General features: G+C 43.1%; 1 protein-coding gene across 1 annotated transcript in view; it reads right to left on the bottom strand.

Annotated features, from left to right (window-relative positions):
• The window catches only part of LOC149224984 (flavin-containing monooxygenase FMO GS-OX-like 4), a 205,913-nt gene that overhangs the window by 122,528 nt on the left and 62,560 nt on the right, over positions 1-20,825 (bottom strand). The window contains exon 2 of the mRNA XM_089386383.1: positions 8,623-8,693. Within this exon, the coding sequence (XP_089242509.1) occupies positions 8,623-8,693 (71 nt within the window). The remainder of the gene's footprint in view (positions 1-8,622; positions 8,694-20,825) is intronic.

The raw sequence follows: 20,825 nt of genomic DNA, 5'->3' as shown, positions 1-20,825 counted from the left end.
TCACAGGAAAGAAACCTAAAGTCAGTCATTTCAGGATATTTGGGAGTTTAGCATATTGCCGCATACCAGAGGAAAAGAGGAAGAAGTTGGATCAAACTGCGGAAAAAGGATATCTGATGGGATATAGCGAGAACGCTAAGGGATAGAGAATCTACCTTCCAGGGAGCAGGAAGGTAGTAGTTCGACGAAATGTAAAGTTCATGGAGGACAAGGCTTTCAGAAAATCTCGTGAGATGCCTTCCGAAGAGCAGTCAAAAGAGGATACGTTGGTTAAGCCTCTTCAACCAACGGAAGTAAAAAAAATTTCCTTGGATTAGGAAGATTCTCAGGATGAGGAGGAGGAGCTAACAGAAGCACCTACTGGCAGAGGAAGAACTAGCAAAGAACTTCGTCAGATTCTGCGAGATGCAAAGGACTTCATCGGTGTGCCAAGAAACAATAAGAGGGTGCGAAAACAGTCAGATAGATATCAGGCATTAGTAGCTCAGGATGGGGAGCCTGCTAGTTTTATGGAGGCAGCTCAACATCAGGTTTGGCTAGATGCAATGGTAGAGGAGTACAACTCCATATTGGTGAACGATGTCTGGGCGGTAGTGCCAAGGCCTCAAGATAGATCAGTGGTAGGTTCGAGATGGACCTACAAGATCAAATACACTACAGATGGTAGTGTTGAGAAATACAAGGCCAAGTTTGTGGCTAAGGGGTATGCTCAAAAGGAAGGAATTGACTATGAGGAGACCTTCACCCCGGTAGCCAGGTATACGTCTATTAGGACTGTGATATCTCTTGCAGCTTGGATGGAATGGGAGATTCATCAGATGGATGTCAAAACGGCTTTTCTGAACGGGTAATAGAAGAAGAGGTATACATTGAACAACCAGAGGGCTTTGAGACACATGAGAAGAAGTCTCATGTATGAAGATTGAAGAAAGCCTTGTATGGGCTGAAACAGGCACCTAGATCATGGTATGGTCGAATAGATGGCTACTTGCAGAAGATGGGATTTGTCAAGAGTGACACGGATCCGAATCTCTACTATTTGGTTATAGAGAATGAGTCGCTAATCTTGGTATTGTATGTGGATGATCTCTTTCTAATATGATCATCCAGACTCATTGGGGACTGCAAGAAGAATCTAGCCACAGAATTCGATATGAAGGACTTGGGATGAATGCATTACTTCCTAGGGTTGGAATTTTGGCAGCAGAAGGGAGAAATATTCCTTGGGCAAGGGAGGTATGCTACAAAAATCCTGAAAAGGTTCATGATGGAGGACTGTAGACCCATGGCTACTCCAATGATCACCAACTGGAAGAAGACTGATGCATCAGAAGACATGAATGTTGATCCCACCCTATACAGGCAGCTCATAAGGTCCCTAATGTATCTGGTCAACACAAGGCTAGACATTTGCTACGTTGTCAACACCCTCAGTCAGTTCATGGTGGAACCGAAGAGGGCACACTGGGCAGCAGCCAAACACGTTCTCAAGTATTTACAGGGAGCAGTCGATTATGGACTCTTGTACACCAAAGGTAAGGATATCAGTTTGAGTTGATTTACTGATGCGAATTAGGCAGGAAGTTCAGTGGATCGGAAAAGTACCTCTGGGTACTGTTTCAACATTGGATCAGGAATGACCTCCTGGTGCAGTAGGAAACAGAAGTCCGTGGCTCTGAGCTCATCTGAGGCTGAATATATGGCAGCGAACACAGCTTCGTGCGAGGCCATATGGCTTAGAAAACTACTTGTGAACCTATTCAGAAGGAATATGGAGGTGACCAGGATTATGTGTGATAATCAGAGTTGCATCAAGCTCTCTGAGAATCCAGTGTTTCATGATAGGTCAAAGCATATTGATATCCAGTGTCACTTTGTCAGGGACTGTGTCCAACGAGGAGCTGTACAGTTGAGCTACACTCCTACAGGAGAATAGGTGGTGGACATCCTCACCAAGGCCTTTGGAAGGACAAAGTTTGAATACTTCAGGGAAAAGATGGGGATGGTAAAGAACCCGTTTCAGTAGCAGAAATGGGAGTGATAACAACACGGATGCAGAGGGAGTTGCAGTGCAATGCAGTGTTGGGAGAAAGGACCAGCAGCAGCACGGATGCAGAGGGAGTTGTCGTACAGATGCAACAGTGGCAATAGCAGAGCCATGGGCAACAGTACAGGATGCAGTAGTGCAGAGGATGTTGGGCAGGGAGGCTTAGCATCAGCACAGGGACCAATGCCAGATGATCAGGGTGATACTCAGTGAGGAGTATTACTAGAGCACAGTGCTCGCCAAGAGGGAGTGTTGATTTGGGGTAGCATCAGATGTGCTCTAGACATGAAAATTGGTGGAGAGGCTAAAGCACATGAGATCTCCAATACCCAGAAATGGTTTGGGCAGATTCTAAACAGTTTGGGAGACATTAAAATAATTAATATTTTTAATGGAGTCCCTAAATCTAAACTTAGGGAAAATAAAATATTAATGTGAATTAATATAACACTGTGTTAGAAGGGTCCAAAAGTCATGGATCAAGCCAGAGTTAATCTTAGTTGTTGATTAGGGACTTAATATCGGTCATTGATTTGTCAATTAATGTGAATTAATATAACACTGTGTTAGAAGGGTCCAAAAGTCATGGATCAAGCCAGAGTTAATCTTAGTCGTTGATTAGGGACTTAATATCGGTCATTGATTTGTCAACGAGAAAAGTATAAGAGGAGGCTTGAGGGTCGCTTGGAAAATACACTGAGGGAGACCAGTGAGTTCAATTTCTAGAGTGGGGTTAGCTGAGAAATTCAAACTAGTGGTCTGGTGAGCAGTCAGGATGCAGCAAGTACGGAACAAAGAGACGGGATCAGGCACTGGAGACCAGCGTTGAGGCAGGAGAGGCAGACGCAAGGCATTTTAGGTAGACGTAGAGGCAGCAGGAGACTGCACAGTCACTAGAGGGCCTAGGTGGGTGACGCAGAGAGGCCTAGGGCTGGCGCAGTCAAGCAGGGGCTGATGCAGAATGTCTGGGAGCCGTGTGTTGGAATTTCTAAGTCTGACACGTTAGAAACCCTTCATGCACTTTACTGATTTATTCCTACCTACTTGTTCTGTTAATTAACAAGTTATTTACCATGTAAATACTGGAAATAAATACAAGTACATGCTCAACACATTACAGATCATCAACTGAAGGAAATAGAAACAAGCACACAAGTGACACTATTTTTTTTGGATTAATGTCCCCAGAAAAACCCAATGCGGGAAAACTGATGCAGCTATTTGAGGGTTTGATTTATTAAGCAGTTTCAGAATACGATCTGGGTGCCAAATCCAGCTCACCCAATAGAGAAAAATCTCGGCAATAGTACCTCTCTACTCGAAAGCAGATATTCCGGCTGAAACCCCAGATAAACACTCCGACAGCTCTACAGATCCTATCTGCCCCACGAAACCCCAGCGTCAACCTCTCTCTGGCCCAGCATTAGCCTAGCGCCACTCTGGCTTGGCCTGCGTCAGCCTCTGGAGGCACTGTGTCAGCCCTCTGGCCCTTTGCGTCACCCACGCTGGCCCTCTGAGGCACAGTGCAACTCCTAGCTGCCTCTGCATGAACCCTTGGCTACTTCTGCGTCCCTCTCTCCTGCTACTACGCTGATCCTCTCGGTGCTATCTCTGCTTTTTTGCTTCTGTATTCACTGCCCCTCAGCTGCAACTCTAATCACACTCAACTTTCTCAACAAACCCAGCCCTAGAAAGTCGAAATCTTGATCTCTTAGTGTATTCTCCAAGTGACCCTCAAGCCTCCTCTTATACTTTTCTCGTTAACAAATCAACAACCGAGATTAAGTCCCTAATCAACGACTAAGATTAGATCTAGCTTGATCCATGACTTTTGGACCATTTTAACACAGTTTTATATTAATTCACATTAATATTTTATTTTGCCTAAGTTTAGACTTAGGGACTCCATTAAAAATATTAATTATTTTAATATCTCCCAAACTGTTTAGAATTTGCCCAAACCCTTTCTGGGTATTGGAGATCTCATATGCCTTACCCTCTCCACCAATTTTCGTGGGTAGAGCACATCCGATGCTACCCCAAATCATCACTCCCTCTTAGCGAGGACTGTGCTCTAATAATACTCCTCACTGAGTATCACCCTGATCATCCAACATCGGTCCCTGTGCTGATGCTAGGCCTGCTGCCTATCATCTGCATTGTTGCATCCTGTACTGCTACCCATGGCCCTGCCATTGCCATTGCTGCATTCGTACTGCAATTCCCTCTGCATCTGTGTTGTTGCCCATGGCCCTGCCACTGCCACTGTTGCATCTGCACTGCAACCCCTCTCATCATGCTGCATCGTGCTGCCCATAGCACTACCATGGCTAACTGTTGCACTGCAACTCAGTTACTGAGAAGTAAGTAACTGATCTCCCAACTCTGACATCTCCGTCGGGCTAGAAACACTCCTGATGTTGAAGCTCCCTCTGTCACTGGCAAGTGCTCCCTCTCTGACCTTTGTGTTGTTGCAACAACTCCATGCATCTCGCACAGTTGCACAGCTCTCTGTGCCATCCTACACTGGTGCAACACTCCCGTGCCTCTCGCACTATTGCAGCCTGCTAGCCTCATGCTGTCCTAGGAATCCTGCATTATAGCTCCCTCTGTCGCTCCATCCGCATCCGTCTCTACCCACATCCGCCTCTACCGACATCCGCCAGTCTTGCTACTCCTCTTCGGGGCTCCCGTAACAAGGTATAATCCAAGAGGTTGGGTACCTTGAGGAGCCTGCCCCTCATCGCCTGTAGTCCGTCTGACTACAGCTCAATGTCTCCCCACTTCCACTCAAGTGGTGTGTGTGCACTCATGGCACAGTCATCATCTATCTCCACTTTCCTTCTGTGCCCTTGCTGGTGCTGCCTTGGTCTCGGAGGCCTCTCCCTTACTCTTTTTCCTTGGACACTAGGTCACATAATGACCTAGCTCCCCACAGTGGAAGCATTTGACCTTGGAGAGGTCCTTCTTCTTTTGTTTCTCCTATTTTCCCTCAGATGCTAGGGCAACATCATCCTCCTCCTCCTCCTTGATTCTGATCCCCTTGTCGTTGCTTCCCACCTTGCTCAACCTTTTGATCTCTTCTTGGCGAAGAGCAGCCCATATTTCCTCCCAATCTGGAAGGGTCGCCCTGCCTAGTATGCTCTAGACAAACACCTCCCAATCTTCTGAGACTGCGTTCAGGGTTGTTCTCACCATCAATTCTGGATTTGGCGTTGCCCCTATGGAAGTCAGTTGATCCCAGATCTCCTTCAATTGACCGAGGAATGGGTCGATCTGTTCTCCCTTCTGCATCTGGTATGATCATAGCTGATTTTCTATTAGCATCTTCCTCTGCACAAAAGTATGCTGATACAACTTGGTCAGGGCCTCCCACATCTCCTGTGCCGTGTTCTTCTAGGCAATATGTGGTACTATATGATCCTTGACCCCGTCAAGGATCATACTCTTAGCCCTTGCCATCGCATCCTCGTACTTGTTGTTATCAGCTGGGTCAACTGGGATAGCTATCATCCTCAAGGCGAAGTGCTTGACACGATTCCTGTCAAGTACGAATAAGATTCTGGCCTTCCAGACTACGAAGTTTGAGGCTCCATCCAGTCTGTCCTGGTCTCTTACTCCGTGTAGTGCCATTTCGTTGCTCCTCTACTTCCCTCCTGGAAGTCCTCGGTGTGACTCCCTCTCAACCTCGATTTCCTTCCTAGAAACCCTTTTGCCAATGTCGAGATGCCCCCACTCTAATCGTTTGTGCAGCTACGCCACTAATCCGGATTTCTCAGCTAGAAACCCTCAATAGCAACACCCTCCTCCTTGGCCTTGCCCTGTTAGGTATTGTTCTGACTATAGTACCCCACCAGCGCCACTCTGCAACTTACCCACAGCCTCCTAAACCCCAACAAACTAAAGGTTAGAGCTCCTAGGCTCTGCGTAATCCCGACACTAGCAAATCAGCGTTCTCAGCCAACTGCGTCAACCCTCCTGGCCTCTGCGTGGCTCTGTGTGAGCCCGTCTTTACCTCCCTCAGCCTCTGCGCAGCCCCTTCTTGGCTCAATCTTGATGACATGGGCACTGCGTCACCCCTGCCTTGCTGCTACTCTGCTAGGAACAGCTTTTGTCACTTAGGATAGCTGTTTTCTATTGTTGCTGCTCTGCTCGGCTGATGTCCTTAGTTTTCCTATGATATGCAACCACGCTCTGATACCATGTTGGAATTTCTAAGTCTGACACGTTAGAAACCCTTCATGCACTTTATTGATTTATTCCTACCTACTTGTTCTATTAATTAACAAGTTACTTACCATGTAAATACTGGAAATAAACACAAGTACATGCTCAACACATTACAGATCATCAACTGAAGGAAATAGAAACAAGCACACAAGTGACACCGTTTTTTTTTTTACTAATGTCCCCAGAAAAACCCAATGCAGGAAAACCAGTGCAACTATCTGAGGGTTTGATTTATTAAGTAGTGTCAGAATACAATCTGGGTGCCAAATCCAGCTCACCCAACAGAGAAAAATCTCGGCAGTAGTACCTCTCTACTCAGAAGTAGATATTCCAGCTAAAACCCCGGATAAACACTTCGGCAGCTCTACAGCTCCAATCTACCCCACGAAGCCCCACCGTTAGCCTCTAGGGACAGCGTCAGCCTCTCCCTCGCCCAGTGTTAGCCCAACATCACTCTGGCTTGGCCTGCATCAGCCTCTGGAGGCACTAAGTCAACCCTCTGGCTCTTTGCGTCACCCACGCTAGCCCTCTGAGGCACTGTGCAACTCCTGGCTGCCTCTGTGTGAGACCTGGCTAGCTCTGCGTGAACCCTTGGCTGCTTCTGCGTCCCTCTCTCCGGCTACTGCGCTGATCCTCCCGATGCTATCTCTACCTCTCTGCTTCTGTATTCACTGCCCCTCAGCTGCAACTCTGATCACTCTCTCAACTTTCTCAGCAAACCCAGCCCCAGAAAGTCGAAACCTTGATCTCTTAGTGTATTCTCCAAGTGACCCTCAAGCCTCCTCTTATACTTTTCTCGTTGACAAATCAACGGCCGAGATTAAGTCCCTAATCAACGGCTAAGATTAGATCTGGCTTGATCCATGACTTTTGGACCATTCTAACACAGTTTTATATTAATTCACATTAATATTTTATTTTCCCTAAGTTTAGACTTAGGGACTCCATTAAAAATATTAATTATTTTAATATCTCCCACACTGTTTAGAATCTTCCCAAACCCTTTCTGGGTATTGGAGATCTCATGTGCCTTATCCTCTCCACCAATTTTCGTGGCTAGAGCACATCCAATGCTACCCCAAATCAACACCACGCAAAGGTCAGCCAAGCTGATGCTGGGACTGAGAGAAGTATTGGAGATTTTTTTCTCTCTGTGGGTAAGATAGTTTGGCACCCTGTTGTACTGAAGAATTGCTGAATAATAAAATCATCCCTTGTTGCACTGATTTTCCCACATTGGGTTTTTCCGGGGACTGTTGTCCAAAATATCTGTGTCAATGTGTTGATTCTTGTACATGTGTTTGTTTATGTATTACGGTGTGATATCTGCAGCGGAATTTATTTTAATGTTTATTGAAGGAATTTCATAAAAAACTTATTGAAGAATAAGTAGAAAAAGTAAATCAGAGGTTGCAGTGATTGAATTTTCACAGGAATTTAAACCCAATTCACTGCAAGTAGTTTCCAGCTTATTGGAAACTTCAATATACTTGCAGATCTGAAGTTCTGGACTACTAATATCGTTATTAACTTGTTTCCCAAGATTCTCCACCCACATATCTATTGATCTTGTGTGTTTCAACTTTCTACACTTGTGGGTGGCCACAAAAGACATGTTAGCTTGCTGGTTTTCTACGTTTTTGAGTATTTTTGCAGGTCTAAAAGTATAGAATAGCAAGGTATTTCTCTACTTAAAGCCACTTATCTAAGGTAAAAGAACAAAGTCATCTTATACTTTGGTAAGAGTATTCATCACTCACTCATGTGTTGTTATTAGAACTCAATAATTAGAAGTTTGAGTGAAATTTTGCTTGCTATTCCATGTTATTTCTGCATTAAATTTATTCCCAGATCAGTAAAAAACCAAAAATTTAACTCCTATTTTCACCTCCGATATCAATACTAGCCACTGGGCTACTCATCTTTGGTTAAGTTGCTTATGCATGTTAGGGAAGCCTTCCATAGCCTTTAGTAGTTGGACTTAAAGAGAGGAGATTTACTGAGGTGACGGTGGGCACTCATCCTGCCTTAGTGCCTGGAGATGACATTGTCAAAACTGCTACATCAGTTGGTAACAACACTATTTCCTGTATAAGCTACCTTTCTCATAAGAGCAACAATAATCCTTCTAGACACTGATTCAAAATTGAGCATCTAGTTATGGAGTATGATAAAGAATTGTTGCTTCTATGTAGGAGCTCCTTCACATGCATCTTACACTGTAAATATATGAACACTTATAGAATTCTGCTAAAGTACCTCTGATTTTTCTTTTAGTTTATAGATACTAAGCATTCTGACTGTAGAATAGAGATAACCTGTGAATTAATTTTGTCTTTAATTACCTGGTCTTGAAATGGATCTGGCACACGATAATTATGACTGTGTATTTGCTTTCCTGGCCATTTATCAATACCTGCAAACAAAAAACAGATATCCATTAAACTTCTAGCCATAGACAGCAGCAACCATCGATACAACCATGAGTAGATGTGAAAATAACTGATTCAATTGGCACATGGTCATAGCAGTTACATCTACAGAAAACACTAGAGTCAATCATTTTCATTCTTTCAGCAATTCTTAAGACTTTAAACTGCACTTGTAATCATGTCGCTGTTTGATTTCACTTCGGACTTTTCTATGCCTTCTCTGGTTTCTATGTATTGTTCAAGAATCAAAACTATATGTAGGCTTTTCCATCTTTATAATTTGAGCTATTACATGGTTTCCTAATTGCTTTGCTTCTGTTCACATCATGTACCAGAGAGATTGACTGTTGGCCTATAATCATGCAAATAAAAGTTACTAAAGAACAAGAATACTTTCCACTGGAGGGTAAGGCTATCATATAATTTTCCCAAGCGTAACTTGTGAATAGCTCCAAAAGCAACTAACAGCTGTAGCAGTGTAATCAAATGAGAAACCAAAAGTAAAAAAACCCTCTTGTACAGTTCTCCAAGGCATGCTGTATAGTATATAAATGTTTTTGTATAAAATAAATGAGAGATGCTTCACAGAAATTTGACTTGCAAACTGCAATATGCTCTAATATGGAAACTTTAGATCTGATAATCCTCTTGCCTTGAATTTGACTTGCTTCAATGTATCCATTGTGTATTGCATTGATGCCAAAACTACAAACAAGAAATTGCTGAAAAGGGAGTCAACAGACAAGATACACAAAATAAGGATTCTTTATCATTATTTGTGGCACTTAGTATCCTCTTGAGAAGCAGATGTAAAATAATCTTACAGGAGGCAGGTAATGAGATTTGGAAAATTACTAAGAGAAAAAATTATTTGTTCACAAATAGATCTATAGACAAACACTAAAAATAAAAAATTACTTAATAAATTATATTTTCAGAAAAGTTGGATATGAACATAGTTTGCACAGTTTCATATTTAAAATGCTTTTCATGCACATAACATATGTTAGTATTTAGAAGTGAACCTTAGCCTATCCAAGGACACCCTGTCAGACTCATACCATGGAGATCATGTTCACACACCTAACAAGTTTTGCAGCAAGAGAGAGAGAAGATAATATCCACTTCCAGGCAACTTTAAGGCACAAAGACATTCTTATATGGGTCTACAATGGCTAATACTCTGCGATTATTGTGATATGAATGGCTCAAAACATAGTTGTTAGTAGTTGCAACCTTGAGTATATTGGTATCAATCTCCAAGAACATGAGAAAAAACCCTTAATAGGCCCAATGGAACATAAAGCTTTACGCCAGGAATCTCTTCGTGAGAAAATGGTATGGTTTTTCTGGGCCCCACTAGACACTTAAGAATAATCTATCCACTTTTTTCAAACAACTTAGTAGTGGGTAGAACCACCGTTATACCATTTGAGTGCATTCAATGTTGCATCTTTATATCATGATATAAAGACACATTTGGGTTTCTACTTATTTGGCCGTTGTTTTCCAACCTTTGCTTATTGCGATTTTTCCAATGGTGATTGTTACCCACCAAAAGTGGGTAACTCCCAAGAGAAAATGTTTCTCCCCATTAATCATCCAACTAGCCAACATCCCTATGATATCTTTACTTCAAAGCTCTCCACCTATACGCTGGTCAGTACTCTCTCCCATCTAGCATACTGCTTCAAGTTAGGTGGGTCATCTATCAAAAGGCATGCTAACCATTTTTGTAATCATGTGCTTTCGTTTAATGTTTGTAGCATACTAATATGGATCACAGGCCAAGTTGGATGATTTATTGCTCCTAATTGTACCCTTGTTCCCATCAGTGAAGCACAACCCTTATAAGACCCTTCAAGACTCGCGGGCCTTGACAAGTCATATGCCGAAATAGGTCACTCGCATAGAACCCGCACATAAGACCCTCCCCCGCATAAGACTCACGTTGACCCAATGACTCGCATATGAATCGTATCAAACTCGTAAGGACCCATCCCTAGCAACAAATTTCGATTTTTCTTTTATTATTATTTTTTTTTTGAGATCAAGTGGAGAGAAAGGAAGTCTTATTTTGAGTTTTATTTTGTCGAGTCTTATACGAATCTTATACGGGTCATTCCTGATTCTTATACAAGTCGCCCAGTCAATAGCCAAACGAGTCTTATACGAGTACGAGTCGTGCAACAATGGTTCCCATACTTCACTTGGGAGATTATCCTATGCCCCTAGTCTAGTGTGACCTCCCCTAGGGCCCTTCTTCTTCCACTGTTAGGAAGGGAACTTATAAGAGACAATAATTAATCTAGCATGCCCAAGCAAATCCATACTGACTACCTTCCATGTTTACCTTATATCCACTTCCATTCTTTGGGTTGATTGTCATTCGTCATTGGGATTAGCACCCTATATCCTCATCTCGAAGTCAATGCATGGAAAATTTTCCCTCAGAGGTTGATGTAGCTGAAAGAAAGATAAAAGCATATGAACCCAGAAACGAAAGAAAATGGAAAATGCACAAGATGGTTGGGACATTGAAAAAGCATGTGGGAAAAAACCTAGCATGATCTCTACCCCCTCATTATCCATCACCCACTTCCTAAGCATTCCATGCTCTTTGTAAATAAAGGAACTTATGAATGTCCCAAACCTGATGAGTAATAAAATACAACATCCTTAATGTCAGGCCCCCAGGTCATAATCGCACTTGGGCGAGTCGGGCGCGCATGATGGGTGCGTTTAACCAACGAGTTGAGGACGTGTCATCGGGGCGCACAGTGGACGAGTCAGACGGTCCCGAGCACGCCCAACCGAACAAGCTAAGGGGCACGCCTACACAGTGAGCCAAAATTTTGCTTAAGTATGGGAGAGTGCGAGTTGGTTCATTTATAGGGGGAGCAACTTAACAAGGGGCGCCCCCACACTTGGGTCGACGATGAAAATATGGCTAAGTGTTAAAATATGGTGGGTCGGCTTGGTGGTAGCACGCCCACCCCATGTTGGCATGACCATATATATAACCAAGTGGTGAAGTGGAGAGGAGGCATCATCCAAGCCTTAACACAAAGCAAGTCCAAGTGATTTAGGTGGATAGCCGAGGTGAAGGGCGGATGAACCCGTGTTGACCGACGAGCACAGAAGTATAGCGAAGGGCTGAGCAAGGAGCAGCCGGGTCACAGGTCGAAGGTTCGGGTCGCAACAAGGCGAAGCGCCCGCGGGTCTGCGGGCAGGTCACACGACGAAGGCGGGCGGACTGTTAGCGCGGAGATCGAGTGACGGGCGGGTGTGGGCCGTGAGTTGGGCGAGCCAACACTGCCGTGACCCGGGTATGGTGAACGGTGTGACCAATAGCGGTGAAGAACAGTGCCACAGTGAAACGAAAGGCGATGGTGTAGTGGCAGTTTGGGTAGCCAGGGCGGGTCTGCACAGTGCAGCGGCCGAGTCGGGTAGACCGGTCGAGCCGCACGACAGCCCAGTTTTTCATTGTTATAAGTTATAACTCGGTCGAGTAATCTCTCGAGGAATTGTAAAATAGAATTATAACATAATTATTATTGTTATACATTTTTATGATGTGTCTCTTGCATATGGTGAAGATTTATGATTATTCTGCAAATTAATAATGAAAATGATGAAAGATGAATGTGTTAGGCGTAGTCCAAGAAATGACTTAGAGAATAAAATGATTAGGCATTTAGTCGGTGCCGCACGTGGACTAACTCGTGAAAAAAGAGTTGGGGGCGTGACAGATGGTATCATAGCAAAATGTAGAGACCAGGTATGTATGCAGTTTGAAGTTTTGGAAAGGAAATCTTGGATTCATAGTTTGGGGTTTCTAGACTTGAAAGTTCATGGCAAGACTATCCAAGCATTAGTGGACACGAGTGCCACACATAACTTCATGACTACACGTTTAGCAAGAGAAGTTGGGCTGCAGATTATCCCTTCGGATGTGGAGGTCAAGGCAGTGAACACAAAGGCTAAAGTGTCAAGATTGGCAAGCGAAGTGCCAATTCGAATTGGAGACTGGTAGGGTCAGTTTGACTTCACGATGGTGGAGATGAACAACTTAGACATGATATTGGGGCAGGATTTCTTGAAGGGCAATAAGGCAATTATTGTCCCATTTTGCGATGAGATTATGTTGATTGGAGGCTCACAAACTTGGACTTTGCCTACTCATAAGCAAAGGAAGGAAGTCAAGGTGCAGCATGTTTCTACACTAAGTTTGGAGAAGACTATGCGAGAGTCAGATGTGGAGACATATGCAACAATCATCAGGGAGGTTAATAGTGATGATGGACTGGGGGCACTTGTTCCAGCTGAAATTTCTGATGTATTGGCCAAGTATGCAGATTTGATGCCCGATGAGCTACCAAAGACACTTCCACCAAGGCATGTAGTGGACCATAGCATTGAGCTAGAGCCAGGGAAGCAACCTCCGGCAAAAGCTCCTTATCAGTTGTCAGGACCGGAGTTGGAGGAATTGAAACGACAGTTGAAGGAGTTGACTGATGCAGGTTTCATAAGACCTTCAAGGTCCCCATATGGAGCTCCAGTATTGTTCCAGTGGAAGAAAGATACGAATGAACTACAGATGTGTTGTGATTATCGTGCTCTTAACAAGCAAACGATAAAGAACAGATATCCTTTGCCATTAGCTGCAGCTTGCTTCGATAAACTTGAGAAAGCCCGAGTGTTTTCCAAGCTAGACTTTAGGCATGTATACTATCACGTGCGGATAGCGAAAGGAGATAAGAGGAAGATCGCGATTGTGACAAGGTATGGAAGTTTGAATTCCTTGTTATGCCACTCGGGTTGTGCAATGCTCCTGCCACATTTTGCACATTGATGAATGATGTACTACGTCCATATTTGGATTCGTCCATAGTATGATACTTGGACGATGTCGTGATATACAGTGATAACATGGATGATCATAAGAAACACTTGGCTTTGGTGTTTGAGGCACTAAAGAAGAGTCAGTTGTACTTAAAGAAGTCAAAGTGTATGTTTGCCTAGACCGAGATTCCGTTCCTTGGGCACATTGTGGGCCAAGGGCACATAGGGATGGAGCTGAGCAGAGTGAAGGCAATAGAGGATTGGGCCGAACCGAAGAATGTCCATGATATGAGGGTGTTTTTGGGGATGACCAACTACCAGCAGAAGTTTATAAAGGGGTACTCCAAAGTGACCTCGTCACTGACAGACCTTCTAAAGAAGGATAAGCGATGGAATTGGACGGAGAAATGTCGTACAGCATTTGAAGACTTGAAGAAGAGGATGGTTTCAACACCAATACTGAAGTTACTTGACTTCGAGAGACCATTTGAAGTACACACAAATGCTTCGGATTTTGCGATAAGAGGAGTTCTTATGCAGGATGGGCATCCAATGGCGTATGAAAGTCGAAAGTTGCAAGACAAGGAAGGTATCCGGTTCATGAGAAGGAGATGATTGCGATCATCCACTGTTTATAGGTATGGAGGCATTACTTGATTGGGAAGCCTTTTGTTGTCAAGACTGACAACGTTGCAGCAAGTTATTTTGCATCACAACCAAAGCTGTCAGCGAAGCAAGCTCGTTGGCAAGACTTCTTGGCAGAGTTCGACATGACCATTGAGTACAGGCTGGGTAGACTCAACGCAGTTGCAGATTCCCTCAGCAGGAAGGGATAGTTCCCTGCATTGGAGGAGGAAGAAGAGCGGGCAGACCAAAGTAGGAGTCGAGTACAGATGACCGAGGAGATGCAAAATAAGCTTAGAGCAAGCATTGAGACTAATACTCAAGCGCAGAATATTGTGAAGCAGGTGAAGGAAGGGAAGACACAGAAGTTCTTTTTACGAGATGGACTCTTATTCTTTGGGAACCGACTATACATAAAGAAGACATCTAGACTTAGGAGACACCTTCTGAAGGAGTGCCACGATTCTCCATGGGCTGGGATGCACCGAAGGAGAGTAGCTAGGAGACGGAGGATTCACTGTTGAGATGGAAGAAGAAGATTGCAAAGTACGACGAGAAGCTAAGGAGGATAGCTGGATTGCCGAGGATGACAATGACTTCTAGTGGGGCAGGATGTTAGGCCCCCGGGTCATCATCACACTTGGGCGAGTCGAGCGCGCACGATGGGCGCGTTTAACCGACGAGTTGAGGACGAGTTGTTGGGGCGCACAGTGGACGAGTTGGGCAGTCGCATAAAACCGATGAGTTGGTGACGAGCTCGCCCAACCGACAAGCCGGGTCAAACGAACAAGCTAAGGGGCGCGCCCACACGGTGAGCCAAAATTTGGCTAAATATGGGAGAGTGTGAGTTGGTTCATTTATAGGGGGAGCGACTTAACAAGGGGCACCCCCACACTTGGGTCGACGATGAAAATATGGCTACGTGTTAAAATATGGTGGGTCTGCTTAGTGGTAGCATGCCCACCCATGTTGGCATGACCATATATATAACCAAGCGGTGAAGTGGAGAGGAGGCATCATCCAAGCCTCAACGCAAAGCAAGTCCAAGTGATTTGGGTGGACAGCGGAGCTGAAGGGCGGATGAGCCCGCAATGACGGGCGAGCACAAAAGTATAGTGCAAAGTTAGCGAAGCGCTGAGCGAGGAGCAGTCGGGCCGCAGGTCGAAGGTTCGGGTCGCAGCAGGGCAGAGTGCCGCAGGTCTATGGATAGGTCACATGACGGAGGCGGGTAGATTCTTAGCGCAGAGGTCGAGCGACAGGCGGGTGCGGGCTGCGAGTTGGGCAAGCCAACACAGCTGCAACCCAAGTATGGTGAACGGTGTGACCGGTGAGCAGTGTGACTGGTAGCGGTGAAGAACGATGCGACAGTGAAAAGAAAGGCAACAATGTAGTGGCAGTTCGGGTAGCCGAGGCAGGTCTATACAGTGCAGCGGTCGAGTCAGGTAGATCGGTCGAGTGCACGATAGGCCGGTTTTTCATTGTTTTAAGTTATAACTTAGTCGAGTAATCTTCCGAGGAATTGTAAACAAAATTATAACATAATTATCACTGTTATACATGTTTATGATGTCTTGCATATGGTGAAGATTTATGTTTCTTCTGCAAATTAATAATGAAAATGATGAAAGATGAATGTGTTAGGCATAGTCTGGGAAATAACTTAGAAAATAAAATGTTTAGGCATTTAGCCGGTGCTGCACGTGGACTAACTCGTGAAAAAAGAGTTGGGGGCGTGACACTTAAGGTCTTGTTGTCGCTCAAATTGTACACAGGAATGCAACAATGCTCAGGGCAAGGGATGTCACTCTGATCCCTGTGTTAGTTTTTGTAGCATAAGATGTGTTCTAGCCACAAAATTTGGTGGAGAGGCTAGAATACATGTATTCTCCAAAACCCAGAAATTGTTTTTGAAAATTCCACCTAGAGATGAGTTAATTAAAATAATTAATTAGTTTTTAATGTTTCCTAAGTCTAAACTTAGGGAATATGATTAATTAAAGGGTATTAATTAAGTCACGGTGAGAATTTTCTAGAAAAAGACATTGATCGAGTTCTAGTTAAAACTTAGCCATCGATTAAGTTTTAATCATGGTTGTTGATGTCTCAACGAAAGATTATAAGAAGAAACTCGATGGAGCTTGGAGAACACACCAACAGTTCGATTTCACTGACAGATCGATTTCCTGAGTAGCAGTGCTGAGTTGTCGGGGAGAGAGCTAGTGAGCTCGAAGCAGTGAGAGACGGGTAGGGATAGTAAGGTTGGAGGAAGTTTTTCCAACTTTGGTGAGTGCAATGCAGAGAGGCAGTGAGTGCCACAGAGAGGCACCGCAATGCTTCAGAGGGGATTCCGTATTTTCCTGGGGAGAAGCAGTGATTTGGTGCCAGAAGCCGTGTTGTCACACGGAATGTCTAGGCACCACAACAATGGCCCGTCCCTAGAGAAATATCATGTGTTATCTGAATTTCCAAATGTTTTTCCAAAGGAACTAGCAAGATTACCTCCTAAAAGGGAGCTTGATCTCACAATAGAATTGAAACCTGGTACAAAACCAAACTCTAAAACACCCTACAGAATGACGGCTCCAGAACTTCAAGAGTTGCAAATTTAGTTGAAGAAATTATTAGATATAGGACACATCTGACCCAGTGTTTCACCTTGGGGTGCTCCTTAAATTTTTTTCAAAAGAAGGATGGTTCTTTATGGCTATGCATAGACTATCGAGACTTAAATCGAACTGCAGTAAAGAATAGGTATCCAATGCCCCGAACTGATGACCTCTTTGACCAAATGAAAGGAGCTTCGACCTTTTCTAAGACTGCATTCCAAACACACTTCAGGCATTAGGAGTTCGCAGTGGTACCATTCGGATTGACCAATGCACCAACAGTATTCATGAATCTTATGAATAGTGTTTTCCGCAAGTACTTTGACCACTTTGTACAAGTATTCTTAGACGATATTCTCATATATTCCAAAAATGAGAAAGAGCATGAAGAACATTTGCGGATAATATTATCTTGCCTTAGGGAACATCAGTTATATGGAAAGATATCCAAGTGTTCTTTCAGAAGAATATTCATTACCTACGCCATATTATATCTCATGAAGGGATCTCAGTAGATCTTGAGAAGGTAAAAGCAATCATGGATTGGCCGATACCGAAAAATGTGCATGAAGTGCATAGTTTTATGGGTTTAATTGGATACTACCAAAGGTTTGTAGAAGGGTTCTCAAAAATTGCAAAACCTATCACAACCCTCCAGCATAAAGAAGTTAGGTACCTATCTCACAACCCTCCAGCGTAAAGGAGTTAGGTACGAGTGGACCGAAGAATGTCACATTGCATTCTCTGAGCTTAAAATATTATTGACCACTTCACCAATCTTGCGAGTACCTGACATAGACAAAGACTTTATCGTATGTATTGATGCATCCAAGCAAGGATTAGGTGCAATATTAATGCAAGATAAAGGAGTAATAGTGTATGCCTCAAGGAAGTTAAAGCTTCATGAAGAACTCTATGTCACGCATGATTTAGAGTTGACCATTATAGTACTAGCTTTAAAAATATGGAGACACTACCTGATAGGGAGAAGCTTTGTGCTCAAAAGAGACCACCAAAGTTTGCAATATTTGTTTACCCAAAGGGACTTGAATGCTAGGCAAAGGCGATGGAGTGAATTCTTAAGCGAGTATGACTTTGGGATTTCTTACATTAAAGGAAAGGAAAATGTAGTTGTAGATGCCCTAAGTAGAAGACAAAGGATAGTTTCCCTCATACCTATCAAGGTAGACTTGAGGAAGCGAGTGCTAGAACATCTCTTAGAAGATAGTTGGTATTTAAAAGTAAGATATGGGCTTAATAGTAAAGGTCCAAAAGAACTTAAGTTTGAGGGATATGAACTAGAGTATGATGGATTGCTACGATTCCATGGAAGAATGTATATTCCTGATAGTGGAGATATCTGAAACACCATCCTTAAGGAAGCCCACAGAGCACTATATTGTGTGCATTCTGGTGTAAAGAAAATGTATGCTGACACAAATATACTCTTCTTTTGAGCATAAATGAAGTGCGATATTGTCCAATTCATTGCAAAATGTCTTGAATGTTAGCAAGTGAAGGTTGACCACCGTCACCCAGTAGGTCTCCTGCAACCTCACAACATTCCTATGACCAAGTGGGAGGTGATTTCTATGGATTTTATCGTCAAGCTACCTCTTACCCCACAAAGGCTACCTCTTACCCCACAAAGGCACAATGCTATTCTGATTGTGGTGGATAAACTAACGAAAAGCGCTCACTTTATTCCTATAAGAGATACTTAAGAGGTTATTGATGTAGCTTGAGTATTTATAAATGAAATCATTACATTTCATGGAGTTCTTAAGAAGATCATGTCGGATAGGGATACATGATTCACTTCAAGATTTTGGACTTGTATGCAGTCAACCTTAGGAACTCAATTAAATTTAAGTGCAACTATCATCTTGAGACTAATAGACAAACAGAAAGGGTGAACCAATGATCTGAACTTAAACAGGAACGCAACAAATTACAAATATAATCATAAAAATAGAGATGCAGCAGAAAAACAGTGCATTTCATTAATAAAAAAATATTGAACTATGCTTACAAACAGAATGGAAATAAGATAGCTCGGGCGTTGGTAGCTTATCTCTGAGAAGAGATGTGGCGGTTACATGCCTCTGAACTGAGTTACAATGAAGCTCAAGGACCTTTTTGTTATTGAACAATAAGAGAAAACACTAAACAACCAAAACCCAAACCCAAGGAGATGTAACACCAAAAGTTTATGGGTCCAATTGGAGTTCGCTAGGCAGGCAACTTCTCGGGGTCGTAACTTGGTCATATTATCTCCGTTTGACGCGTATGATACCTCGTTGGAAAGATCTCTCCGAGAAATACAACTGCTAGAGAAATTACCAAAGTAATCGCCAAAATGAATTTTGCCAAAAAAACATCGTTTAGGGCCTTAAAACAGCTCCAAAAGTTTAGGACTCGAAAAACATCCAAAAATAGTAAATTGTGCTACAATTAAAGAAACTGAAAAGCTGAAAGAAACAATGGTGAGGGTCCAAGTGGAATAGGCAAGTGGCCACCAATATCCACCTGGATCAACCAAGTAATAGAAGATATGTTAAAGATATACATTATGGATCAACAGACACATTGGGAAAAGCACTTGCCCTTGGTTGAATTTGGATATAATAATAGTTACCATAGTTCAATTGGAATGCCTCCATTTGAAGCATTATATGGAAGACCTTGTAGAACACCGCTAGGTTAGGACCGGATAGAGGGCCAAGCGATGTTGGGGCCAAAATTAATTCAAGAGATGGAGGAACAGGTAAAACAAATTAGGCAATAGTTAAAGGAGGCACAAGATAGACATAAAAGTTATGTTGATGCTCACAAGACAAATAGGAACTATGAAATAGGAGATCTAGTTTTCATCTGCATCAAACCAAACAAAAGCACCATCCGGTTTGGAAAAGCAACAAAGTTGTCCCCCCGATTTATTGGGCCATTTAAAGTTCTGGAAAAAGTTGGACATGTCGCCTATCGTCTTGCAGTGCCACCCCACTTGCATAAAATTCATAATGTTTTTCATGTATCTATATTAAGACATTATATAGTTAATGAATCACATAACCCTCAATGGAAGGAACTGCAAGTATCAGACGAGGGAACCATTTCAGTTGAACCATTATGTATACTGGAGTCTGGAACGTAGGGTTCGACAACTCAAGAACCACCTAGTAGACCAAGTTAAAGTCCAGTGGGACAAGTATAGTCCTGGATCGGCTACCTAGGAAGACACAGGGACCTTATGCTAGAAATACGGCAACTTGTTTTTATTTTGAAGTGCTTTGTTGTCACCTTCTAAAAAGAGAGTTCTAGTTCTACAATGAGGGAAAAAGAATAGAGATGTTTGGAGCTATCTTCCAAGCCATATGTTATCCATGATAACCCCTAAAAATAATTTTTAGTTTGATTAATCATTTACATCTATCTTCTACTTTTCTGAAAAAGGTTGTTGTGCTTAGCAAATTGGAGATTAAAGAAGGAAGGACAAGTCCAGTCTAATTTGTTTTGAAGAAATTCCCATATTCTCTAAAACACCCATTTCTTTCACAAACCCCATTTTACCCTTTGTTTTTCAAACGCTAGCTGCGGTGACCCATTTTTAACTCTAGTTGAAATCCCTTTGTATTTTCAACTCTAGCCATGTTTCCCCATTGCCCTTTGAAATATCTTAAAAGCATTCATAAAGCATACCGAAAGCTTTTTAAAAGGCTGGGACCCGCAAAACTTTATCGCTATCGTCCCATTTTCCTTTGCAATACATATCCGCTCATCTCCCTTTTCCTTTTGCGATTGCAATATCGCATATCGCAAAGTTTCCCGCCTACCGCAATAAAGTTCTTCCCCCACCGATTGTGATATCACAAATTCTCCATTGATATCGCATATCGCAAATTCCCCGCTGATTGTCATATCTAAGTCCCTTCTCCGCCTACCGATTGCGATAAGGTCCTCCCTGCTGATCGTGATATTTCCACCTTCCCACCGATCAAGATAAATCCTCCCCCCGGCGATTACGATATCACAATCGGGGAT

Source organism: Pinus tabuliformis, chromosome Q (genome assembly GCF_031772625.1).
Source record: "Pinus tabuliformis cultivar Carrire ecotype Pingquan chromosome Q, CPIR1, whole genome shotgun sequence".
Classification (NCBI taxonomy): Eukaryota; Viridiplantae; Streptophyta; class Pinopsida; order Pinales; family Pinaceae; genus Pinus; species Pinus tabuliformis.
The sequence above is the reverse complement of the archived record's forward strand: the minus strand, read 5'-3'. Positions and strand labels throughout refer to the sequence as shown.